Genomic DNA, 27,824 nt, shown 5'->3' on the forward strand with positions numbered 1-27,824 from the left:
TAAGTCCTAGGCAGGGTCTGCACTCTCTTGCTGATTGCTCTTGTTTGCAATGTTATGATAACCAATGGAATGGCAGGATGGCCTCGAGGTATATACACTTCCCTTTGAGCTGTCTAGCCTGGGTATGAATCTCAGGCCAGCGATAAACTCTCACCCTGGTATTTGGCATGCAGGGCGATGGAGCAATGTGTGTGTCGTCCATTGGAAAGACGTTAAGCTGGAGAACCCATATACCAGAACTCGTCATTGGTGGACACCTGCTGAGAGGGCAACAGCAAACCACCCAGCATAACCTTTGGCAAAAAACCCACTTTGGCAACACTAACGCGCTGTAAAGAGGATGGTACATTGGTACACCTCATCTCATCATGATAACCAAAGCATACCAGAAAACCAGCCTATACAAGTCCACTGCATCACAAAGACCACCACTCATGTTGAGCGTTGTTTGTCATACTCGCCACACTCGTCAAGTGTGGTTTGGCTACATCGAGCAGTCATGGGAGTGAAACCCACACTCGCCCAATTAGTACTCAATGGGAAAAAAAAAGTCCAGTCCTTAACCCCAGTGAAAGCAAAATCTTCCTAATGTGACAAAGGTGCCGAGATAATTTCCACAGTGACCTCGTGAAAGTGTCCAAAATGCATTAGCAGGAATCACGTGTAAGAGGAGATCAAATCAATACCTGGACTCGAGCTCAGTTACAGACATCTGTCCATTTCAATCGCAGCTGCCATGGTGGCTTTGTCACAAACAAATTTTATATACCAATAAAAACCACTCAAAATATCTGTAAACGCACAAAACATCCAGCAAATTAATAAAAATGTGGAACATATTGTCCATAATACAATATTATTGAAGTCTTCATGGCATCGGAGTAAGGACACCACTGTATCCTTTGTGACGCGTCGTTACTGCTGTAGCTACTGATAACTTAAAGGAACTTTCCCCAAAACAAATGTTGTGGAAAGCTTCCATTGTATTTGGTGGCAAACACTTACTGATAGCAGGACACCCAGATCAGGAGAACCTTGGTCACTCAACGATTCAGCGTCCATAGATATTATCCACGTGGTTATGCTGCAGCAATTGTAGAACGAGGAACTCACCTGGATGTGCCTCTCGCATTCAGACAGTTGTTTCTCCAACACCTTTTCATCGATGGACTGCCTCTGGCTTTTTCCCAACACATCCAATGTATTATTGATGAAGCACAAAGGGGGTCTGGTTGCGACGTTTGGATGCAGCCTGGCTGACTCGGAGTCGTCCTTCTCCAACTCAACGGCCGAAGTAGTCGCTTGGCCGAACGAGGAGACAGGTGAGAGGTTAGGGCAGCAACGGCTTTGCTGCGGTTTACCGAGTGGCAACGGCTGACAACCTGGACTCGTGTGCATCGGTCCGCAGTTAAAGGTCTTCGAATGCCCTGATACAGATGAGCTGTCCGTCTCCAGATCAGAGCAGTCATCAGACAAGTTCCGGTTGACCCAACCGGGGTATTCTGCGACGCAACTCTCACCAGTGCTTTGTGCGTTGTGGGAATGTTGCGCTCTCGATTCCTCCACCCCATTGGTCAAGTCAGCAACGGGAACATTGAAAAGCGCAAGTGAAGGACAACACCCACGGTCCACTCCTGGGCACGACCGTGACCATTTGCCCGGCACATTATTGTTCTCCTCCTGCTTTGTTTTCCACCTGCCATCACATTCTACACCATTTTCAACAGCGTCCCGCCGGGCCGGGAACTGTAGAAGTCGTGGCGGTAGAGCAACACGATTGGTGTCGTGCAGGTGCACCTCGGGGTCTCCAGGATCGGGTGATGACCAGGAGACATGATGCTTGGGTGGCTCCTCGATAAATTCTCCTAAATCAGTGGAAGACACCAGAGGGGACGGAGAGAGCAAGGAGAGCAGTCGACAATTATTAGACCTCCATCCAAGGCAGAAGATGAGAGGAACGCACATCCATGAGAATCCAGACACAACATCATCAGATTTGCAAGAGCGTGGGCACGAGTCGACATTTTTAAAGTGTCACAACGCAATGTTAGATCGGCCTGCAACAACTGCACCACCACCACCTGCATGCAACTGCACCACCACCTGCATGCAACTGCACCACCACCTGCATGCAACAACTGCACCACCACCACCTGCATGCAACTGCACCACCACCTGCATGCAACTGCACCACCACCTGCATGCAACTGCACCACCACCTGCATGCAACAACTGCATCACCACCACCTGCATGCAACAACTGCATCACCACCACCTGCAACAACTGCACCTCCACCTGCATGCAACAACTGCACCTCCACCTGCATGCAACAACTGCACCTCCACCTGCATGCAACAACTGCACCTCCACCTGCATGCAACAACTGCACCTCCACCTGCATGCAACAACTGCACCACCACCTGCATGCAACAACTGCACCTCCACCTGCATGCAACAACTGCACCTCCACCTGCATGCAACAACTGCACCTCCACCTGCATGCAACAACTGCACCTCCACCTGCATGCAACAACTGCACATCCACCTGCATGCAACAACTGCACCACCATCTGCAACAACTGCACCACCACCTGCAACAACTGCACCACCATCTGCAACAACTGCACCACCATATGCAACAACTGCACCACCACTTGCATGCAAACACAGCAGCACAGTTTTCATGACATTTCAAAACTACGATGGGTTTAGTCGAAATGACATTTCAAAACCTTTAATCAAGTGGTGGCAGATCACAGGGACGAAGTTACCCTGGTGTTGGATTAACGGTTAAGGTGGCTGGCTTGAGATCTTAGGGTCCTGAGTTCGAGCCCCTGTCGTGCCGTTGAATTAACACCAGGTGGGTTGACTCGGCCTGTTATCCTTCCAAGGTGTGCAAAATGAGTATCAGCTGACTGGTCGTGGGGGGCACTGCATCAGCGGCACAGCTCCGCCCCCAGAAAATGATGCAACCAGCAGCCACAGGTATATACGAACCACCAGCACAACCACAGAGACAAGTGTAAAGTTATTGTACAAGAAGGTAACGATACATCACAGAAAAAGCTAACATTATAAACACACCTTCCTCGCTTGGCTGTTCGTTAACATGGGGCAAAGTGGACATTTTCCAGCCACGTAACACGTGGCCCCGGACGGTCGCGCATCGCACGGACTTCAGAACTGCAGCAGCGCGGGTCGTGCAGAGCCGAGACCCTCACGAAGACCGGGCTGACGTCACGATTCGGAGCGGGTCCTCCCGTCGATGCACGAAAAACGGCCTCCGTTGTCCGTCGTCAATGACGTGACTTAACTTCCACTTCGTGGGCGAGTGTGGTCATCCAGCGGGACGGACCTTCTAGCGCGACCTTTAATGTTGTCCTCGATGTGTATATCTGTGAAAAAGGAAAAATGTCCCGAACTGTCGAACTAACCTCTTCACATTACTTGACAAACTTTGATTCCCGTGAACTCCACTCCACTCCACGCCCCGCGGAAGAAGCCCCGCCCTCATTAACACAACGAAACTAAGCCCCGCCTTCTCTTCCTCTCCCGTTATTCATAGATGAAACGTCATCGGTGGGCGTGGTAACTCTTTCCATCCGTTGGTGTCGTTTAAAACTGTCGCTATCTCGGGCAAGAGGGTTACAATAGCCAGTATGGAATGAACCAAACCAAAAAAGGCATTTTAAACTTGGCACCCATTGAAATGTACAAATAAGTACTTTTAGCCACTTTGCATCGTTATGTTAATTTGTGTGGCAAAAATGCATAACGATACAATGTATGTTATCAAACTTGAAAACTAATCAGCTGGTAAATCGGAACGAATGGTCCAAGCCATTAACTTATCTGTATTAGAAACTTCCCAAATGATAGCACAGTGTCTACTGTGTCCAAACACCTAATCCATCTGGAGAAAATCGACATTGTCATCCAAGATCAGCAAGTTGAACTTGAATGGCCGAAGAGCCAGCTGTTTGACTTGTTGCCATCTTTACAAAACTCCCTCCATCTTTACAAAACTCCCTCCATCTTTACAAAACTCCCTCCATCTTTCCGTGGGATTTTCCTTCGATACAGTACAGTAACTACACATTTCCCCAATAATGACTCAACTAATGTCTAGAATCTAGATATGACATTTTCTCAAATCCTCACTTTCTGCCCTCTGATCATCTGCCAGCCAATGGTCGCATATAGTCTTGTTTCTCTTCCACGTAAATGACCTTCTATTGCATTATGCAGAGGACTCCCACATTGGTGCAGATCCATCACACTCTGCTGATCTGGAATTGAGTTGATAAATGGAACATCATTCAATCCTGGAAAATCTTAGTCTCAACCTGTCACTCTGTGAGGATGACAAATGAACATACTCGTATATATATATATATTCACATGGTCAACCCCTGGAAGAGGTTCAGACTCTTGAACTTACATAGACCTAACCATCAGCCACAACCTGATTGAAGAAGATCTCGCGAGATCTTGGAGACGGCGGCAGGGATTTTCGAAGCTCCACACGGTCTCCACGTTTTTCGAAGTTAAGTCTGTTCACAATTGTATTTTGTCGAAACTGTATTTATCTTTCGGTGTGTGAAGTTATTGTGTGCAACTTTGGTTGTTTCTCGGTGTTTATCTTTCATAAATTGATCGTCTGTTTGCCGTGTCGCGAGCAAGGCCTTGTACAGTGTGCACTGTACAACCTTGAGGCTTTGTTTTTCTCTCAGTGGTCCGTCGTTTGTGATCCAATAACTTTCGTTCTCTGTATTCCCAGTCTTTTCACCCATAGCCTACTTCCTTGTGTAAATCTCAACTCAAAAAAAAAATAAAAAAAATAAAAATAAACATTTCCTTCTCTGTTCTCATTCGTTTATTCATTCTTATTCGTTCGTTCGTTCTTCGACCACGTGTTTCTCCCCCATTTCCCCAGATAGTTTTCACTCATTAACCTTCAATGTTTACACTTTCCCCTGAAGTTATGTATTCCGTCATATTTTATAACACCTTTTTCTTCTTCTTCTTTAAAAGGCTGCTTTCGACTTGCTCACCAAATCAATTCATCCCAAAAAAAATATCCATCTCCTATAGTGCCTTTTTTCTACATTCCCTAAACTCTCCTGCACTCCATCCTCCATCCAGCGTCCTTAAACGTATTTTTAACTCGAAGGTCACAAGAAACTCATTTTGCAATAAATGTTCGTTTCCCATAAATCGTACACTTTCAAAAATCCAATCTCACCCCTCCCCTCCAAATCTTCCCCATAACCCCTCCCCTCCAAATCTTCCCCATCACCCCTCCCCTCCAAATCTTCCCCATCACCCATCCCTTTCAAATCTCCCCCCCTTGCCCCCTCCCTCCTAAACTACCCCCTCACCCCTCCCCGCCAAGACGCCCCCTCGCCCCTCCCCTCCTAGACTCCTGCCTCACCCCTCCCCTCCAAATCTCCCCCATATCCCATCCCTTTCAAATCCCTCCCCTTGTCCCTTCCCTCCCAAACTCCCCCCTCACCCCTCCCCTTCAAATCTCCCCACCCTCATTGCTTCTCAATTTCCCCCCTCTCACTCCCCCTCCTCAAAGCGTCCTCCCCGCTTCTTCCCCCTTCAATCTCTGACACACCTTCAACAGCTCTCCCTACCTCTTCCACCTCTTCCACATCTTACCCTACCCCTCCTCCCCCCTGTTCTGTATCTGATGCTCCCCCTTCCTCTTCATTAACGGTATGGACCTCAAACATCCGGGGCCTTCGTTCAAACCTAACTGATCTCTCCATACAGGTTGCTTCTGTCAAACCAGACGTGATCTGCTTAACAGAAACTTTCCTCCTTTATGATGTCTCTGATTCCATAGTATCTCTCCCGGGCTACTCCCTCCTCCGGTATGATAGACCTGAGCCTCGTCCTGGAGGCGGGGTTGCTATCTTTATCAAAAACTCTCTTCCTCACTCGCCCTGCACTGCACTCTCTCCACCTCACCCCCAGGAATACCTCTGGCTACGGCTTCCCCTTCGCTCCCACCTCTTGTTCATATGTGTGTTGTACCGTCCACCAAACAGTGATGACTCCATCTACATCTCGCTGTCTGATGATATGGACCAACTTCTATCTACTCATCCCAACTCTCTCTTCCTCATATGTGGTGATTTCAACTGTCATCATGCCAGTTGGCTGGGTGTGGGTACCTCTCTCACCAGCCATGGCTCCTCAGCAAAGGACTTCTGCGACTCACTGGGACTGACACAATCTGTCAATTTCCCGACCCGGATCTCAGTCAACGGAACATCTTCTCTTCTGGACTTGGTTATGACTAACTTCCCTGAAAATGTCTGCTGCTCTTCTTCTGCTCCGATCGGATCATCTGATCATGTCCTTGTTAAAGTGGACATCTCTCTGACCATCCTCAGGGAGCCTGCTCAGCGTCGACGAGTCTGGCATTTCACTCAGGCCAACTGGCACGGTCTTCAAGCAGCCATCAATCATCTGGACTGGTCTCCCATCTCTACCACCTCTGACATCAACTCATCCTGGGAATTCTTCCAAAGTAAATTGCTCTCTCTCATGCACAGATTTATCCCATCTCGTCTTCAGTTGTCATACCCTTCCTCCCGTCCATGGTACACGGAATCTTGTGGTGAGGCTGTTGCCCAGAAACAACTTGCCTTCGTCTCCTGGAAAGCAAATCCAACGGAAGGAAATCTCATTTCCTTTCACAAAGCCCGAAACAAGTGTGTGTCCACCCTCAGGAGAGCCAGGAAACAATATCTCTCCGTTCTCAAGACCGAACTCTCTTATCTGTCTCCCTCTTCCAAATCCTGGTGGCATCTGGTCAAATCCGTTTCTGGTGTTTGTTCCCCCTCCATCCCCTCCCTTACCTCAAACGGCTACACAGCTGACTCCGCACGTGAAAAAGCTGTATGCCTCAACTCTGTGTTTGCCTCTAAATCTTGTGTCCCAAACCCATCCCTCTCTGTACCCACCATACCCAGTCGTACCCTGCTGCTTCTGGACTCCGTGTCCTTTCCTCCTGACAAGGTGGAAAAGTTTCTGTCAACCCTCGACTCTGATTCTGCAACTGGACCCGACGGCATCAGCCCACGGGTCCTAAAATCCTGCTCTGCTGCTCTATCTCACCCTCTCTCTGTTCTCTTCACCCTCTCTTTTGCTCAAGGTCAACTGCCATCTGCTTGGAAATCAGCCAACATCACCGCTTTGCACAAAAAAGGTGCAAAAACAGATCCTAGCAACTACAGACCAATCAGCCTTCTCCCAATTATCAGCAAAGTCATGGAATCCATCATTGCTTCTGATATGAAATCTTTCCTCTTCTCCAATGGCTTGATCTCTGATCATCAATTTGGTTTCAGACCAGGTCACTCTACTCTGGACATGCTGCTTCTGCTGTCTCAACAATGGATGGAGGTCCTCAATGCCAAACAGGAAATTAGAGCTGTCTCCCTCGACATATCACGTGCCTTCGACACGGTCTGGCACCCCGCTCTGCTCACCAAACTCTCCTCCTTTGGTATCCATGGAAATCTCCACGCATGGCTGGCGGACTTCCTCTCTAGTCGTCGTCAACGTGTGGCCCTGAATGGGTTTCTCTCATCTCCTCTTCCTGTTCAGGCTGGAGTTCCCCAAGGCAGTGTTCTGGGCCCCGTGCTTTTTCTGGTCTTCATCAATGATCTCTCTGACTCTCTCGAAAATCCTCTCTATCTCTTTGCTGATGACTCCACTCTCTGCCGCTCCATTCCTCTTCCCTCAGATCGGCAGTCTGCTGCCTCCTCACTCTCTGAAGACCTGGACAAAATCACAGACTGGTCAAACAAGTGGAACATGTCTTTCAATCCTGACAAATCTCACACTCTTACTATGTCTCTCCGAAAAGATCGACTGGACAACCCTCCCATCTACTTTCTCAACAATCCTCTCCAAGAAGTTCTGTCGCTCAAGATTTTGGGTCTCACTATCTGCCATGATCTTTCTTGGGAAAACCACATTTCCAAGCTGGCCTCCAAAGCCAGTCGCCGACTGGGCATCCTCCGTCGTGCGAAGTCCTTCCTCGGCACACCTGAGCTCCTCACCACATACAAGGCTTTCATCCGCAGCTCAATGGAATACTGTTCTCCCCTATGGGCCGGTGCTCCTGCCTCACACCTAGCTCGGCTTCACGCTGTTGAAACCAAAGCTTTCAGAATTATTGGAATCTCCCGCGATGAAGCTATCTCTGAGGGCCTTTCACTCACTCACCGCAGGCAGGTAGGTGGTCTTTCTGTCTTCTACCGACTCCTCTCCGGCCTTGCACCCCCAGCTCTCTCTGTGCTCTGTCCCCCAAATATTCCTACAGGTCGCACAAGATCTACCAGCAACCCTCTGATGGTTAAACTGCCGAAATCTCGGCTCTCCGCTCACCTTCACTCTTTCATTCCTCTTTTCTCCCGCCTCTGGAACAAACTCCCTCACTCCCTTCAATCCCACTCCTCCCTCCAGGTCTTTAAAACAGCTGTTCACCACCATCTCTTATCTTCCCCCATCCAAAACCTTGATCTTTTCTACCCCCGCTAATTCACCCCAGATCCACCTTGTTTGAAATTCCAACTTCTTTCCTGGAAGTCCTGGCAGTGTCCATATGTTTTATACCTCTCCCACTGCCCCCTTCCCACCCCCCCCCCCCCCCCCCCAAAGCCCTCACCCTCTCTCAGATCTCTCGATGTCTCCATGTCTCTCGGTCCCTGCTCTCAAATGTTGTGTTTGTGTCCTTCCCCCTCTCTCCCCATCTTGTCTACCGCTCCCTATGTTATGTTTTATGTGTCGGTTGTCTTTCTGTGTGATTAATGTTCGCTCTTTCACGAGCCTCGATCTTGTATACAAAAAAAAAAAAAAAAAAAAAAAAAACCTCACCTGGGCTGGCACCCAATCATGACATCTCTCCTTCTCTCTCCTGGATTCTGTGAAATCTGAATTCCATTCAGCCACAAGAGCATTAGTGAGGTCGGGCACAGATGTTGGGCGGTTAGGCCTGGCTCACAGTCGGCGTTCCAATTCATCCCAAAGGTGTTTGATGGGGTTGAGGTCAGGGCTCTATGCAGGCCAGTCAAGTTCTTCCACACCGATCTTGACAAACCATTTCTGTATGGACTTCACTTTGTGCATGGGGGCATTGTCATGCTGAAACAGGAAAGGGCCTTCCCCAAACTGTTGCCACAAAGTTGGAAGCACACAATCGTCGAGAATGTCATTGTATGCTGTAGCGTTAAGATTTCCTTTCACTGGAACTAACGGGCCTAGCCCAAACCATGAAAAACAGCCCCAGACCATTATTCCTCCTCCACCAAACTTTAAAGTTCGCATTATGCATCCGGGCAGGTGGCGTTCTCCTAGCATCCGCCAAACCTAAATTCATCCGTCCAACCGGCAGATGGTAAAGCATGATTCATCCCTCCAGATAACGCGTTTCCACTGCTCCAGAGTCCAATGGCGGCGAGCTTTACACCACTCCAGCCGACGCTTGACATTGAGCATGGTGATCTTAGGCTTGTGTGCGGCTGCTCGGCCATGGAAACCCATTTCATGAAGCTCCCGACAAACAGTTGTTGTACTGACGTTGCTTCCAGAGGCAGTTTGGAACTCAGTAGTGAGTGTTGCAACCGAGGACAGACGATTTTTATGCGCTACGCACTTCAGCACTCGGTTGTCCCGTTCTGTGAGCTTGTGTGGCCTACCACTTCACGGCTGAGCTGTGGTTGCTCCTAGACGTTTCCACTTCACAATAACACCATTTACAGTTGACCGGGGCAGCTCTAGCAGGGCAGAAATTTGACGAACTGACTTATTGGAACGGTGGCATCCTATGACGGTGCCACGTTGAAAGTCACTGAGCTCTTCAGTACGGCCCATCCTACTGCCAATGTTTGTCTGGAGATTGCATGGCTGTGTGCTTGATTATATATACCTGTCAGCAATGGGTGTGGCTGAAATAGCCGAATCCACTAATTAGAAGGGATGTCCACATACTTTTGGTCATGTGGTGTATATATATATATATATATCGTACGAGGAAATACCACTCTTTGCTTCACTGACAAGAATACTAAGAGAGGAGGGAGTGAAAGAGGGAAGGGGAGCGAGGAGAAGGATGGTGAGAGAGAGAGAGAGAGTGAGGAGGGAAGTGAGAGGGGAAAAGAAAGAGGAAGAGAGAGGCGGGGTGAGGTAGTGAGCAGGAGGGGGAGAGAAAGGGGAGCAAAGAAAAGGGGAACACTGGGTCCTTCCTCCTACCCTTCCCTCCCTCCTACCACAAAGGTACCCACTACCCAGCGTTGCCCAGGATCTAACATACATCTATTGGACTACCATAATTAAGCACATGTTTAGAGACAAACATTTAATTCATCAAGCTGCAAAATATTGAGCAGAACTATCGACAAAATTGAACATATTACTGTAACCTTTTGGGTAGTCAATAGTGAATGTTTTTCCATCAAGAGTCAAAATATATAAATTGTTTAGCCCACATATAGTTCACCTTGTCTATAAGATATTTGAAATCTGTTTTGTTGTCAGACAATCGGAGCACATTCTCTTAAGAACTACATAGGTATATGGATCAAAATTGCTTGGTTTAACATTTTTTGCGGGGTGCATATTTCAGGAAGTATCTAAGGTGGTAACCATTTTTCTACAAACTCTCATTTCATCTTTGATTGTTATGTCGTTAGATGAGCAGAAAATTACCTTTACAGCAATGTATATGTTGTGCTTGTACAGAGGTATTTTGATTAGCGCATTTAAGAGGTCACATGACTTCTTCTTCAACTGTCGTTGGAACAGTTATTTTTACTCCCGCGAGGGAATAATGCATTCGATCGTGTCCGTCCGTGTGTGTGTTCGTGTGTTCGTGAACAAGATATCTGGAAAAGTTCTGAACGGATTTGGATGAAAGTTGGTGGAATGATTGCCCTTGGGATAAGGAAGAATTGATTAGTTTTTGGTGAAGCTCAGGTTATTATTCCGGATCCAGGAATTTTTTGAAGGATTTTTTACCATTGGAAGATGGGGCTCAGCAGCGGCCACCCACGGCGGGAGTATGCGCTCTACTGAGTGGCGTTCTAGTTCACATCTGATACCATATTTGACGATCAGAGCTCACCATATCACCAATTATAAGGACATCCAGGCTGAAATCCCAAAAAGATTGGGTTTTTTATTGCTGAATATGGAGAAGATGGGAGCATAGCCTTTCTTCAATAAATATACTTATATGCATAGTTATAAGAATTGGTAATTTCTTAAAATTTCCCGATTTCACTCCAGTTTTCTTCAATTATTTAATTCACCAGTTCCGATCCAGAAATCGGAAAACAGATTTCGATTATATACTTTAATTACTCCATGAGAGGCCATCGTGGAAAATCACATCATGTAATACATAAAATCGCCCCAAGCTCCTACTGTGACCACAACAGCACCTACAAAACGATGTATACTGCGATCCGTAGTTATGAAGAACAGACATTCGATGATGTTAGTGAGGAAAGTGAAATTAATTTTGAGCGCATAATTGTGCAGAAACCGTTGCGGCCTGTTCCAAGGCACAGCGTTTTTGAGCAGGCCCAAACGAAGCTTAAGACCCCTGTGAGAGATAGTGGGCTGACCAAGGATAAAGCCTGTTTTATATTAATTTTAAAAGTCCGTTAATTATCTTCAAAAGGGATGTTTAAATTTACCCAAACACCCAGTTTTCATTCATGCACTCTCTTGGAGTTCCCTGAGCATGCATGCAATGTTTCGGCCCACTGTGTTTCATGTTTTTGGAGTTATGGAGGAGACACACACACTAACTGACTGACTCTTTTATTTCTACAAGATAAGTACTTTTCAAGAAAATCCATCGTAATGGTAAGGCATATACGATTTTAAAATGTAACAGAGAACGAAAGAAAAATCAAAAGCAAACACACAGGACATGGAACAATACAGCAGATCTGAATATCGTTGTCCGAGCCGAGAGAAGACCATGCACCTATAAGATGGTCACGTGCAAGGATTATGCAAGCGTTTGCTTGCTCTCCCGCCCATACACGTGGGGCAAGGCCCCAGGACAGCCAAATGGTAATCAGCCAAATTTGAGACCATCGGCTGGAAAGCGAAACCCTGCACTTTTCCAAAGGCTTCCTGGTTTTCCGTTAGCCCAATAGCCGGAAGAGAAAACATCCCCACACAAGTAGTTTTTAAAAGTTTAACAACAAAAGATTGGGAATAAAAACAAGCACAGCAATAATCAATACATTACTACAGAATGGTAACTAAAACCGAAACCATTCCTCCCAGCAATTCAGCACCCGCTGAACCATCCTCAAGCAGCATGGCGGGATTGGCTAGTGCCATAAAAGGAAGAAAAAGGAAGGGAGTGGGTAACATGGGCAAATGCAAGATTACATGACTCCAGTGGCTTTAACTAATTTACATACGATGCTCCATCCTGCCAAGGTGAGGCTGACAGCACAAACTCATTGGCGTTTTCCCACAACACTCATACACCACAGTGGGGTCATCACCCCCCCCCCCCCCCCCCCCATCCCCTCACTCGCTCCTGTGCATGTAACATTGTAACAATATACAGTTCCAGTGTTTGGATTTGAACAGTTTCGCAGAAAATTAATACTTCACATCATGAAACTCCACAACAAAATGATACATTGGCTTGACAAGTCGCCAAACAGATAGCACATAGTGGGGTCAATGATCCGAACATGCTTTGGTCCTAAGTCAGTCACATACCATGAGTTATCTTGAGGCAGAGATAAAAGATGCTCAATTACAATTCTTCCACCTATTGATGAATTTGAGCACTCGAGGGTGTGCGCGGCTACCTACATTGAGCAGTTATACCTTACATGCCAGATAACTCGATACAATCAAGTACGTTTATCCCGTTTTTTGAAACCGAGTCTAAAACCATGTATGCGACTGTGAAAAATGAAATGAGATGTCGAATTAGAGTCGAGATAAAGCCGTGAGAGAAAGCAAGACACCGCAGGCTGAACAAAAGTGGCCTCAAAGTTACAAAGTAAAGTTAGTCAAATAAAGTCAAAAGTTTAATGTTGCATTTTATTGTCGGCCTTAAAGTTTAAAACTGATTACAATGAAAAAGGTTCATTTCCAGGTCATAGGTCAACCGATCTATTAGTCTTAAGTCTTAAGTACAATCCTAATAATTGGACTAAATACCACCTGGTTGTGCAGAATATGGCAATATAATAATTGTGTGATTGACTTTCTTGTCTTTAAGCCACGTGATCCCAAAAACTGGCAGGATTTTCCAAAAAGTTCAAAGGGTCTTTAAAATGCCTCTACCCAGTTTCCCAAGCTTGGGCCCTGTTTACATTTGGGTTGCATTCACGATTCGAGCTAGACCCAAAAAGCACCATCAACCTCGTACATACCACACAAGACACAACCCAACCGCTCACAACATTTTCTTGATCAACGCTTCTGCCTCAAGCACATGGTGTATGGAATGCCATCCTTGGTTGCCTCCCGTGTCTGGACCCGGTGTCTGATCACCGGGGTTCACCCAGATGGCAGAGCGCAGCCCGGCTGCCAGGGATCCACCGATGTCACACTCCCAGCTGTCTCCCACCATGACGGTGCGTCTGGGCAGAACGTCGAGTCGTTGGCAGCACTGCAGGTAAGCAGCGGGAAGAGGCTTCTCGGCTCCGAGCTCAGCCGCGACGCAGACCGCATCGAAGAAACGGCTGCAGGCACAAGCATTAATCTGCATCCAAACACATTTGCGTTCGAAGTTATATCTCAGTGCAAGTTCAGCAAATGTATGTGTTTAAGGCATGACAGGGTTGCGATGCTTCCTGCAAAGCCCACGAGTTCCTGCGTGGTTTTCCCACCTGCCAATTTCCTGAAATGTGGCTTGTGGGCACGGAAATGTCGAGCAGGAACTTCGGGTCTCCAAAGAACAAGTCACTGACTGTCAAGCCGCTTTTACGATGACAGTGATCGAAGATGGCAATGGAAATATATGATGAATTAATTAATTAGATCCTAGTGGAAGAGTCTTTAAGTGGAAGACTGAGACACGCACAAACTTGAAGACCTACCTTGTCTCTCTGTGTGCTCGCCTCGCCGTTGGTGAGAAGGCCGAGGCGAAGGCGTTCATCGCCGCGCAGCCTCACCAGCATTTCCTTGGTCGCAGGCAACAGCTCGAGGTGAGCGAGCCGTACCTGCAGCCACTTCTCAAAACAAACTTTGGCTAATAACTGACATTGTTCCTCCGGCCTACGGACGGCTTCCTGAAGGGCGGCCAGCCACAGGTTTCTCCGCCACTTGTCCGAGCAGAGATTTCCCGTCGGATCCGAGGGCTCTTTCGCAAGTCTTTTGGAAAAGCTTGCAAGCACGGAATCTATCTGGCTGTTCAGGCCATGACCAATCAGCAACAGGCGCACCTGAGGAGATACAAACATTCATGCCAAAAGTAAATGATTATTAAATAATTGAAAAAGTGGTGGTCGTGGTAGATGGGAAAAACATACTTTTGCCAAAGTGTAATTTTGCTTCCCTTTCCTTCCCCCACAAATAATTATTTAATTTAACAATTTTACAGGTGTATTTGGGGACAGCACAGTCTTAATGTACAGTATATAACACCTGAACCCACCAAACCTGCAACTGAAGCATATCACCCCCACTTGGTATGACTGCAGTGAATTATTAAAATCAAGACTCAGGGACTCACATTCTTCGCAAACGAGTAATAAATGAGCTTCTCCCGAGCCCGATCAATGCATTTCTCATGAGTTCAGATCAGAATCAGTTATATACAGGCAAACATATATAACACATATCTACCATATAAAAGGTGTGTGTGTGTGTGTGTGTGTGTGTGTGTGTGTGTGTGTGTGTGTGTGTGTGTGTGTGTGTGTGTGTGTGTGTGTGTGTGTGTGTGTGTGTGTGTGTGTGTCGTCCTAAAGCTAGGATTTAAAGGCTTTGAATCGTGCTTTGGGGGCGATTTGAGAGGGGGGGGGGGTGTTAAGGGGGCAATCTTTGAACACGACTGTGTGTCCACCGGTTAAAAGATCTAAAAGACTCTGGGGTCCCAAAAGACCCCAAAGACGCAGAAGACCCCAAGAACTCTGAAGACCCAAAATACCCCGAAGACCCAAAATACCCTAAGGACCCCCAAAAGACCCCAAAGGATCCCAAGGACCCAAAAAGACTGAAAAGACCCAAAAGACTGAAAAGACCCAAAAGACTGAAAAGACCCAAAAGACTGAAAATACACTGAAGACCCAATGGACCCCAAATACCCTAAAGACTCTGAAGACTCTGAAGACCGAAAAGACCATGAGGATACAAAAGACCCAAACAACCCCAAGGACCCAAATGACAAAAAGGACCCAAAAGACCCCAAGGACTCAGAAGAACCCCAAGTACTCTGAAGATCCAAAATACCCCAAAGACCAAAAAGACCCAATGAACCCCAAACACCCAAAAGACCCAAAATACCCAAAAGACTCAAAAGACCCTGAAGACCCAATGGACCCCAAACACCCAAAATTTTGGTAAGACCCAAATACCCAAAAGACCCGAAGACCCAAAACACCTCAAGGACCCAGAAGACCCAGAAGACCCAATGGACCCCAAACACTCAAAATACCCAAAGACCCAAAATACCCTGTAGACTGTTAAAGACACAAAAGACAATTAAGACATAGAAGACCCCAAGGACCCAGAAGACCCCAAGAACTCTGAAGACCCAAAATACCCCGAAGACCCAAAAGACCATGAGGATACAAAAGACCCAAACAACCCCAAGGATCCAAGTGACAAAAAGGACCCAAAAGACCCAATGGACCCCAAAAACCCTAAAGACTCTGAAGACCCAAAAGACCATGAGGATACAAAAGACCCAAACAACCCCAAGGATCCAAGTGACAAAAAGGACCCAAAAGACCCCAAGGACTCAGAAGAACCCCAAGTACTCTGAAGATCCAAAATACCCCAAAGACCCAAAAGACCCCGAAGACTCTTAAATACCCAAAAGACCACAAAAAACCCAAAAGGCCCTGAAGACCCAAAATTTCCCAAAGACCCATTAAGACACCAAAGACCCAAAACACTGAAAAGACCTCAAGATCCTTAAAAACCCATAAAGGCCCCAAATACCCAAAACACTGAAAAGACCCCAAGACCCTTAAATACCACCAAGACCAAAAAGACCCCAAAGACCCAAATTAACCAGAGGACCCAAAAGACCCTTAGGACTCTAAAGACCCAAAAGAAGAGTAATTATGTCACTTTCTCAAACTTTTGTGAAATCGTACCAAACTTCTGGTATGCACATATCTCTCCCGTCGGTATGTCCTAAGGGTATTTTTTTTGAAAAATTTTCCAATTTTTTTTTGGGGGGGATTTTTGGGGGGAATTTTTTTTTTCCCCAACCAATCGTTTATGAAATGTGATATCACGTATATTACAAATACATTTGTGCAAAATAATTGTTTGAATTAATTATGATTGGTTTAAACCATGACAAAACGGCAACTCGGGTGCAGTCATTTATCTATATATCTACACATCTAGGCAGTGTCTGTGTTGTCACTTAACGACTCCCTCAAACTTTTGTTTCCGTGGTTGTGGAGTGTTTTTAATAACGTTGTGGTGTTTTGAATCAGGGGGTGGTTTTGAATCACGTGGTGGTGAGGTATTTTGAATCACGTGGTGGTGAGGTATTTTAAATGACGTGGTGGTGAGGTATTTTGAATCACGTGGTGGTGAGGTATTTTAAATGACGTGGTGGTGAGGTATTTTAAATGACGTGGTGGTGAGGTATTTTAAATCACATGGTGATGAGGTGTTTTGAATTATGTGGTGGTGAGGTGTTTTGAATTACGTGGTGGCGAGGTGTTTTGAATTACGTGGTGGTGAGGTGTTTTGAATTATGTGGTGGTGAGGTGTTTTGAATTACTTGGTGGTGAGGTGTTTTGAATTACTTGGTGGTGAGGTGTTTTGAATTATGTGGTGGTGAGGTGTTTTGAATTACTTGGTGGCGAGGTGTTTTGAATTATGTGGTGGTGAGGTGTTTTGAATTACGTGGTGGTGAGGTGTTTTGAATTACGTGGTGGTGAGGTGTTTTGAATTATGTGGTGGTGAGGTGTTTTGAATTACTTGGTGGTGAGGTGTTTTGAATTACTTGGTGGTGAGGTGTTTTTAATTTCGTGGCTGTGAGGTGTTTTTAATTTCGTGGTGGTGAGATGTTTTTATGACGTGTTTTATGGCTGTGAGGTGTTTTTATTACGTGTTTTATGGCTGAAGTGTTTTTATTATGTGTTTTATGGCTGTGAGGGGTTTTTATTTCGTGTTTTATGGCTGAAGTGTTTTTATGACGTGTTTTATGGCTGTGAGGTGTTTTTATTTCGTGTTTTATGGCTGAAGTGTTTTTATTTCGTGTTTTATGGCTGAAGTGTTTTTATTATGTGTTTTATGGGTGTTTTTATTTTCGTGGTGGTGAGGTGTTTTTATTTTCGTGGCTGTGAGGGGTTTTTATTACGTGTTTTATGGCTGAAGTGTTTTTATTATGTGTTTTATGGCTGTGAGGTGTTTTTATTTTCGTGGCTGTGAGGGGTTTTTATTACGTGTTTTACGGCTGAAGTGTTTTTATTATGTGTTTTATGGCTGTGAGGTGTTTTTATTTTCGTGGCTGTGAGGGGTTTTTATTTCGTGTTTTATGGCTGAAGTGTTTTTATTATGTGTTTTATGGCTGTGAGGTGTTTTTATTTTCGTGGCTGTGAGGGGTTTTTATTACGTGTTTTATGGCTGAAGTGTTTTTATTATGTGTTTTATGGCTGTGAAGTGTTTTTATTTTCGTGGCTGTGAGGGGTTTTTATTACGTGTTTTATGGCTGAAGTGTTTTTATTACGTGTTTTATGGCTGAAGTGTTTTTATTATGTGTTTTATGGCTGTGAGGTGTTTTTATTTTCGTGGCTGTGAGGGGTTTTTATTTCGTGTTTTATGGCTGAAGTGTTTTTATTATGTGTTTTATGGCTGTGAGGTGTTTTTATTACGTGTTTTATGGCTGAAGTGTTTTTATTATGTGTTTTATGGCTGTGAGGTGTTTTTATTTCGTGTTTTATGGCTGAAGTGTTTTTATTATGTGTTTTATGGCTGTGAGGTGTTTTTATTACGTGTTTTATGGCTGAAGTGTTTTTATTATGTGTTTTATGGCTGTGAGGTGTTTTTATTACGTGTTTTATGGCTGAAGTGTTTTTATTATGTGTTTTATGGCTGTGAGGTGTTTTTATTACGTGTTTTACGGCTGAAGTGTTTTTATTATGTGTTTTATGGCTGTGAGGTGTTTTTATTTTCGTGGCTGTGAGGTGTTTTTATTACGTGTTTTATGGCTGAAGTGTTTTTATTATGTGTTTTATGGCTGTGAGGTGTTTTTATTTTCGTGGCTGTGAGGGGTTTTTATTTCGTGTTTTATGGCTGAAGTGTTTTTATTATGTGTTTTATGGCTGTGAGGTGTTTTTATTACGTGTTTTATGGCTGAAGTGTTTTTATTATGTGTTTTATGGCTGTGAGGTGTTTTTATTACGTGTTTTATGGCTGAAGTGTTTTTATTATGTGTTTTATGGCTGTGAGGTGTTTTTATTACGTGTTTTATGGCTGAAGTGTTTTTATTATGTGTTTTATGGCTGTGAGGTGTTTTTATTACGTGTTTTATGGCTGAAGTGTTTTTATTATGTGTTTTCTGGCTGTGAGGTGTTTTTATTATGTGTTTTATGGCTGAAGTGTTTTTATTATGTGTTTTATGGCTGTGAGGTGTTTTTATTACGTGTTTTATGGCTGAAGTGTTTTTATTACGTGTTTTATGGCTGCGAGGTGTTTTTATTATGTGTTTTATGGCTGAAGTGTTTTTATTATGTGTTTTATGGTTGTGAGGTGTTTTTATTACATGTTTTATGGCTGAAGTGTTTTTATTATGTGTTTTATGGCTGTGAGGGGTTTTTATTACGTGTTTTATGGCTGAAGTGTTTTTATTATGTGTTTTATGGCTGTGAGGTGTTTTTATTACGTTTTATGGCTGTGAGGTGTTTTTGTTACGTTTTATGGCTGTGAGGTGTTTTGAATTACTTGGTGGTGATGTGTTTTAAGTTACTTTGTGGTGAGGTGTTTTTAAATGACGTGGTGGTGAGGCGTTTTTAATTTCGTGGCTGTGAGGTGTTTTTATTACGTGTTTTATGGCTGAAGTGTTTTTATTATGTGTTTTATGGCTGCAAGTGGTTTTTATTTCGTGTTTTATGGCTGTGAGGTGTTTTTATTACGTTTTATGGCTGTGAGGTATTTTTTTATGTGTTTTATGGCTGTGAGGTGTTTTTTATTTCGTGGCTGTGAGGGGTTTTTATTACGTGTTTCATGGCTGTGAGGTATTTTTATTACGTGTTTTATGGCTGTGAGGTGTTTTTTATTTCGTGGCTGTGAGGTATTTTTATTACGTGTTTTATGGCTGTGAGGTATTTTTATTACGTGTTTTATGGCTGTGAGGTGTTTTTTATTTCGTGGCTGTGAGGTATTTTTATTACGTGTTTTATGGCTGTGAGGTATTTTTATTACGTGTTTTATGGCTGTGAGGTGTTTTTATTACGTGTTTTATGGCTGTGAAGTGTTTTTTATTTCGTGGCTGTGAGGGGTTTTTATCACGTGTTTTATGGCTGTGAGGTGTTTTTATTACGTGTTTTATGGCTGTGAGGTGTTTTTATTACGTGTTTTATGGCTGTGAGGTGTTTTTATGACGTGTTTTATGGCTGTGAGGTATTTTTATTACGTATTTTATGGCTGTGAGGTGTTTTATTACGTGTTTTATGGCTGTGAGGTATTTTTATTACGTATTTTATGGCTGTGAGGTGTTTTTATTACGTATTTTATGGCTGTGAGGTGTTTTTATTACGTGTTTTATGGCTGTGAGGTGTTTTTATTACGTATTTTATGGCTGTGAGGTGTTTTTATTACGTATTTTATGGCTGTGAGGTGTTTTATTACGTGTTTTATGGCTGTGAGGTATTTTTATTACGTATTTTATGGCTGTGAGGTGTTTTTATTACGTATTTTATGGCTGTGAGGTGTTTTATTACGTGTTTTATGGCTGTGAGGTGTTTTTATTACGTGTTTTATGGCTGTGTGTTTTTATGACGTGTTTTATGGCTGTGAGGTGTTTTATTATGTGTTTTATGGCTGTGACGTATTTTTATTACGTATTTTATGGCTGTGAGGTGTTTAATTACGCGTTTTATGGCTGTGACGTATTTTTATTACGTATTTTATGGCTGTGAGGTGTTTTTATTACGTGTTTTATGGATGTGAGGTGTTTTTATTACGTGTTTTATGGCTGTGAGGTATTTTATTACGTATTTTATGGCTGTGAGGTATTTTATTACGTATTTTATGGCTGTGAGGTGTTTTATTACGTGTTTTATGGCTGTGAGGTGCTTTTATTACGTGTTTTATGGCTGTGAGGTGTTTTTATTACGTGTTTTATGGCTGTGAGGTATTTTTATTACGTATTTTATGGCTGTGAGGTGTTTTATTACGTGTTTTATGGCTGTGAGGTGTTTTTATTTCGTGTTTTATGGCTGTGAGGTGTTTTTATTACGTGTTTTATGGCTGTGAGGTATTTTTATTACGTGTTTTATGGCTGTGAGTTGTTTTTAGTACGTGTTTTATGGCTGTGAAGTGTTTTTATTACGTGTTTTATGGCTGTGAGGGGTTTTTATTTCGTGTTTTATGGCTGAAGTGTTTTTATTACGTGTTTTATGGCTGTGAGGTGTTTTTAATTTCGTGGCTGTGAGGTGTTTTTATTACGTGTTTTATGGCTGTGAGGTGTTTTTAATTTCGTGGCTGTGAGGTGTTTTTATTACGTGTTTTATGGCTGTGAGGTGTTTTTAATTTCGTGGCTGTGAGGGGTTTTTATTACGTGTTTTGTGGCTGAAGTGTTTTTATTACGTGTTTTATGGCTGTGAGGTGTGTTTAATTTCGTGGTGGTGAGGTATTTTTATTACGTGTTTTATGGCTGAAGTGTTTTTATTACGTGTTTTATGGCTGTGAGGTGTTTTTATTACGTGTTTTATGGCTGTGAGGTGTTTTTATTACCTGTTTTATGGCTGTGAGGTGTTTTTATTACGTGTTTTATAGCTATGATGTGTTTTTATAACGTGTTTTATGGCTGTGAGGTGTTTTTATTACGTGTTTTATGGCTGTGAGGTGTTTTTAATTTTGTGGCTGTGAGGGGTTTTTAATTTTGTGGCCGTGAGGTGTTTTTATTACGTGTTTTATAGCTATGAGGTGTTTTTATTACGTGTTTTATGGCTGTGAGGTGTTTTTATTACCTGTTTTATGGCTGTGAGGTGTTTTTATTACGTGTTTTATAGCTATGATGTGTTTTTATAACGTGTTTTATGGCTGTGAGGTGTTTTTATTACCTGTTTTATGGCTGTGAGGTGTTTTTATTACGTGTTTTATAGCTATGATGTGTTTTTATAACGTGTTTTATGGCTGTGAGGTGTTTTTATTACGTGTTTTATGGCTGTGAGGTGTTTTTATTACCTGTTTTATGGCTGTGAGGTGTTTTTATTACGTGTTTTATAGCTATGATGTGTTTTTATAACGTGTTTTATGGCTGTGAGGTGTTTTTATTACGTGTTTTATGGCTGTGAGGTGTTTTTATTACGTGTTTTATGGCTGTGAGGTGTTTTTATTACCTGTTTTATGGCTGTGAGGTGTTTTTATTACGTGTTTTATAGCTATGATGTGTTTTTATAACGTGTTTTATGGCTGTGAGGTGTTTTTATTACGTGTTTTATAGCTATGAGGTGTTTTTATTACGTGTTTTATAGCTATGAGGTGTTTTTATTACGTGTTTTATGGCTGTGAGGTGTTTTTATTATGTGTTTTATGGCTGTGAGGTGTTTTTATTACGTGTTTTATGGCTGTGAGGTGTTTTTAATTTCGTGGCTGTGAGGTGTTTTTATTACGTGTTTTATGGCTGTGAGGTGTTTTTATTACGTGTTTTATGGCTGTGAGGTGTTTTTATTACGTGTTTTATGGCTGTGAGGTATTTTTATTACGTGTTTATGGCTGTGAGGTGTTTTTATTACGTGTTTTATGGCTGCGAGGTATTTTTATTACGTGTTTTATGGCTGTGAGGTGTTTTTATTTCGTGTTTTGTGGCTGAAGTGTTTTTATTACGTGTTTTATGGCTGTGAGGTGTTTTTATTACGTGTTTTATGGCTGTGAGGTATTTTTATTACGTGTTTATGGCTGTGAGGTGTTTTTATTACATGTTTATGGCTGTGAGGTGTTTTTAATTTTGTGGCTGTGAGGTGTTTTTATTACGTGTTTATGGCTGTGAGGTGTTTTTAATTTCGTGGCTGTGAGGTGTTTTTATTTCGTTGGCTGAAGTGTTTTTATTACGTGTTTTATGGCTGAAGTGTTTTTATTACGTGTTTTATGGCTGTGAGGTATTTTTATTACGTGTTTATGGCTGTGAGGTGTTTTTATTACGTGTTTATGGCTGTGAGGTGTTTTTAATTTCGTGGCTGTGAGGTGTTTTTATTTCGTTGGCTGAAGTGTTTTTATTACGTGTTTTATGGCTGAAGTGTTTTTATCACGTGTTTTATGGCTGTGAGGTATTTTTATTACGTGTTTATGGCTGCGAGGTGTTTTTATTACGTGTTTATGGCTGTGAGGTGTTTTTAATTTCGTGGCTGTGAGGTGTTTTTATTTCGTGTTTTGTGGCTGAAGTGTTTTTATTACGTGTTTTATGGCTGTGAGGTGTTTTTATTTTCGTGGTGGTGAGGTGTTTTTATTTCGTGTTTTATGGCTGAAGTGTTTTTATTGCGTGTTTTATGGCTGTGAGGTGTTTTTATTACGTGTTTTATGGCTGTGAGGTGTTTTTATTACGTTTTATGGCTGTGAGGTGTTTTAAGTTACTTTGTGGTGAGGTGTTTTGAATTACGTGGTGGCGAGGTGTAATCGGCCCAAACTTCCAGTCTGCACCCACCCCTCCCCTATGTATGTGCTGAGGGGTTCTTTCTTGAAAAAAAAACATTCAACCTGAATCTTCAACCTAAATTGCCTATAAAAATGTAATATCACAGACACAACAAATACATTTGTGCAAAATAATTGTTTGTATGATGATTGGTGTAAATCATGACAACACAGCAACTCAGTCAGGTACAGTCATTATCCTCAGCTAAAATAAGCCCGTTCCTCAGTAACGACGCTTGGTGAGGCGAGCGCAGCGAGCCGAGCCAAGCTAGTATATATATATATATATATATATATATAACACGTGCCATTTATCGTTAAGGTATGTGGCTTAAGATCTTAGGGTCTTGAGTTTGAGCCCCTGTTAATCTGTTTAATAACAACAGGTGGGTTGACTCAGCCCGTCATCCTTCTGAAGTCGGTCAAATGAGTACCAGCTTACTGATAACAGGTGGGCACTGCTGTTGTTTCGTATGCAGCCGATGGCTGCATCATTTCTCTGGAAGCGCGTTTGTGCCCCAATTACCAGTGAGCTGGTACTCAATTTGCCGACATCGGAAGGATGATGAAGCTGAGTCAGCCCACCTGGTGTTAATTCACCGATAGCCCGGGATTCGAACTCAGGATCCTAGGATCCCAAGCCGGCACCCTAACCGCTAATCCAACACAAGGGGCACTGCATCAGCGGCACAGTGGTGCTCCCAGGCACAGGCTGAATAGACACAAGTCGGGAAAACACCGTCACGTGATATCAGATCGATTCCAACCAAACACATGGCCGTAATGTGATGGAAGAGAATGAACGTCACAGGTCTTGCCGGCGAAGGTGAGTGTCGATCGGCGTCCGCGAGCAGGTAGAACGTAGAAAAATGAATGAAGTCAAGACGTGGATTGAGGTGGTAAATGATAACCACTGCTTGCTTCACACGGCGGTTAGCAAATAGCTCATACTCATAGCTCAATCGACGTTTTAAATTCGTTCATCCATTACAATATGAAGTCGATGTTAGCGGGAAGTGTCGGCCAGGCGAGCACCAGCACACGGAAGTTATGTTATATCCTCCATTAGGCGGAATTTTAAATTACCTCTTGGAAAGCCAGTCTGTCTGCGCCCCTCGTGTCGATGAGCGTGTTGTCCAAATCGAAAATGACACCTCCCAAGGACTCGTCTGTCGATGCCATCCCGTCTTATTGCCCATTTGCCGCTGACTTGGGTATACGTTGAAGTGACGTCAGAGACACGTCGGGCTCGGTCACTCCACCCCGCGGATCGCGATCCTTCTTCACTGTTTTAACGACAAACGTTTCGGTCTGCACTATTCACCTTCCCCCAGCACAACCATACACCAAGCCCTATTTCCCCCGCGAAAGCCTACCCCATACCTACCACTACACCTATCACCTAGCAACCTCCCAGCGCTACTCTATCCCCCTTCCTCATCTCTACCGCCTCCCTAGACTCTATCCCTCCCTCAACCCTCATCTGTAGACTCTATGCCTCCCTCAACCCGAGACTCTATCCCTCCCTCAACCCTAGACTCTATCCCTCCCTCAAACTCATCTGTAGACTCTATCCCTCCCTCAACCCTAGACTCTATCCCTCCCTCAACCCTCATCTGTAGAGTCTATGCCTCCCTCAACCCGAGACTCTATCCCTCCCTCAACCCTAGACTCTATCCCTCCCTCAACCCTCATCTGTAGAGTCTATGCCTCCCTCAACCCGAGACTCTATCCCTCCCTCAACCCTAGACTCTATCCCTCCCTCAACCCTCATCTGTAGACTCTATCCCTCCCTCAACCCGAGACTCTATCCCTCCCTCAACCCTAGACTCTATTCCTCCCTCAACCCTAGACTCTATCCCACCCTGGACTCTATCCCTCCCTCAACCCTCATCTGTAGACTCTATCCCTCCCTCAACCCGAGACTCTATCCCTCCCTCAACCCTGGACTCTATCCCTCCCTCAACCCGAGACTCTATCCCTCCCTCAAACCTAGACTCTATCCCTTCTTCAACCCTAGACTCTATCCCTCCCTCAACCCTAGACTCTATCCCTCCCTCAACCCTGGACTCTATCCCTCCCTCAAACTCATCTGTAGACTCGATCCCTCCCTCAACCCGAGACTCTATCCCTCCCTCAACCCTAGACTCTATCCCTTCCTCAACCCTAGACTCTATCCCTCCCTCAACCCTAGACTCTATCCCTCCCTCAACCCTAGACTCTATCCCTCCCTCAACCCTAGAATCTATCCCTCCCTCAACCCTAGACTCTATCGCTCCCTCAACCCGAGACTCTATCCCTCCCTCAACCCTAGACTCTATCCCTCCCTCAACCCTAGACTCTATCCCTCCCTCAACCCTAGACTCTATCCCTCCCTCAACCCTCATCTGTAGCCTCTATGCCTCCCTCAATCCTCATCTCTATCCCTCTCTCATCCCTCACCTCTAGATGCTACCCCTCCTTCAACCCTCACCTCTATCCCTCCCTCAACCCTCACCTCTCGACCCTACCTCCTCCTTCATCGCTACCCTCTCCTTCAACCCAACCTCCCCCTCCCCCTTGAATCGTACTGCCTTCCTCAACACTCCTCCCTCCTTTATCTCTACCCCCTCCCTCAACCCTCATCTCGAGACTCTACCTCCTCCTTCATCGCTGCCTCCTCCTTCAACCCAACCTCCTCCCCCCCCTTGAATCCTACTGCCTCCCTCAACACTACTCCCTCGCTTATCTCTACCCCCTCCCTCAAACCTCATCTCGAGACTCTACTCCTCCCTCAACCCTCATCTCGAGACTCTACCTCCTCCTTCAACCCAACCTCCTCCCCCCCTTGAATCCTACTGCCTTCCTCAACACTACTCCCTCCCTTATCTCTACCCCCTGCCTTATCTCTACCTCCTCCCTTATCTCTACCCCTCCCTCAACCCGAGACTCTACTCCTCCCTCAATCCTCATCTCGAGACTCTACCCCCTCCTTCATCTCTACCCCCTCCTTCAACCCAACCCTCCCCCCGGCCCCCCCTTGAATCCTACTGCCTCCCTCAACACTAATCCCTCCCTTATCTCTACCTCTCCCTCAATCTCGACTCAACCCCCTCCTTCAACCCTCATCTACCTCCTCCTTCATCTCTACCCCCTCCCTCAACCCTCATCTGTAGACTCTACCCCATCCCTCAACCCCTCCCCTTTGAACCCTTCTGCCTCCCTCAACTCCACCCCATAAACAACTCCGCAGGTCTGATCGTGTTCATCTTTCACACCCTCGCTGTGGATACCACCCGTAACTTTTACACAACAAAACATGGACTCGAGGACACCTGTAACCAGTACCAGGCCTCTCCACACTCAATAAAACATCATGGAAGACTGCGCAGTCCTGGCTTCACGTACGCAAGAGCACAGCATCTTGGATGTGAAGGATCTGTGGGTCGCTCCTGTGAGATCGCTCGGCTATCTCCATCCTGATGGTCTGTTCAACCAGGACTGACAGACTGGGCCAAAAAAAAAAACACCACCACAACACCACCTTGCTGGACCACACTGTAGAGTTTTTGTGATGTAAAACACCAAGTGGTCAATTTTAAAGTTTTCATCAAATATACCTAGGCTACATGTGTACAGTAGTAGCAAAAGTGCAGGTCACGTGTACAGGCCACAGGGATGGTAAATCAGAAGTAGAGGTGCGGAGGAGGATTTAGGTGGGTGTGGATGTGTGGTAGAGATTAATCGTCGTTAGACAGACTCGGTGGCATAATGGTTAGTGGGTCGTTCTAACCTCAGACTTTATAGACCACGAACAGCCATCGGTTGGCAGCCATTTCGCAGAGTTGATCGACCTCCTGTAAGGCAAGTCAGTCCGTGGGCCCAAAGCCCAATTTTTATTGACCCAGCACTGCCCGGGTCCTTGGCAATGAATATGGTACCATTTTCAACTTCATGCGACCGCGGCAGAAGATGCCAAAATAACACACACATTGAATGCTATCAATGTACAGTCACGTGAAAAAGTAAGTACACCCCATGTAAAGTTTTGACTTTTTCAACATATTTCAACATACAGCTATTTGATCTTCATCTATCTATAATTCCAGCAATCTCTGTGTGTGTGTGTGTGTGTGTCTGTGTGTCTGTGTGTCTGTGTGTGTGTTTGTTTGTTTGTCTGTGACCGCTGTTTCTCGACAACCACGGGTCCGATATACTTTAAACTTGCCAGGTATATTGCTGGGGACCCGAGGATGTGCCTTTTCAAGGTTTCATATTAATCGGAGAAGTAGTTACCGAGCTATGTCCAAAAAACGATTCAACCAATCAGAGAGCAGCGAGCTATCACGTGTGCCGAACGTGGCGAACAGACTCTGCCTCGGACGGCACATTTGAGAGCGTATTCATTTATTTCACGTTGGAAAACTATGTTGCCGTTAAACTATGTTTTAAAACTAATTAAAACTAATTTGCGATTCATCGTAACTGCGATTTGCGACCTTCCGGACAGTGAAGACTGCACTTCCGGCAGCCAATCACAGAACGCGTTATTGCGTAGGCGTGGCCGATGTGAGAGCGAGCCGAGCCGAGCGCGTGCGCCATTACGGTTCGTAATTCGATTTCTTCCGGAGAAAATAATAATTTCTCGATTTCTTATGCGCATTATTTCTCCCAATTCAGTCAGAGCGAAGGGCGGAAGCGAAGAGCGTTGTTTTTTTTGTTTACGGGCGTACGGGCGTACGGGCGGGGTAGAGCGTACGGGTAGCGTTTTTTTTTTTTTTTGGCAAGG

General features: G+C 44.6%; 2 protein-coding genes across 2 annotated transcripts in view; both read right to left on the minus strand.

The window, feature by feature from the left end:
- The window catches only part of DISC1 (DISC1 scaffold protein), a 44,290-nt gene extending 40,806 nt beyond the window's left edge, over window positions 1-3,484 (minus strand). Inside the window, exons 1-2 of the mRNA XM_078778910.1 lie at window positions 3,086-3,484; window positions 1,114-1,865 (exon numbers count right to left, since the gene is read on the minus strand). Of these exons, the coding sequence (XP_078635036.1) occupies window positions 1,114-1,865; window positions 3,086-3,128 (795 nt within the window). The 5' untranslated portion in view covers window positions 3,129-3,484. The remainder of the gene's footprint in view (window positions 1-1,113; window positions 1,866-3,085) is intronic.
- Window positions 3,485-11,835: 8,351 nt separating this feature from the next.
- On the minus strand, window positions 11,836-24,572 carry NANP (N-acetylneuraminic acid phosphatase). Its single transcript, XM_068115870.2, has 3 exons — window positions 24,143-24,572; window positions 14,113-14,457; window positions 11,836-13,775 (listed from the first exon to the last, which is right to left on the minus strand). The coding sequence occupies exons 1-3, from the start codon at window positions 24,236-24,238 to the stop codon at window positions 13,467-13,469; spliced, it is 750 nt and encodes a 249-aa protein (XP_067971971.2). The 5' UTR covers window positions 24,239-24,572; the 3' UTR covers window positions 11,836-13,466.
- Window positions 24,573-27,824: the final 3,252 nt, after the last annotated feature.

This window comes from Myxine glutinosa, chromosome 5 (assembly GCF_964187855.1).
Source record: "Myxine glutinosa chromosome 5, kmMyxGlut1.1, whole genome shotgun sequence".
In the NCBI taxonomy this organism is placed as follows: domain Eukaryota; kingdom Metazoa; phylum Chordata; class Myxini; order Myxiniformes; family Myxinidae; genus Myxine; species Myxine glutinosa.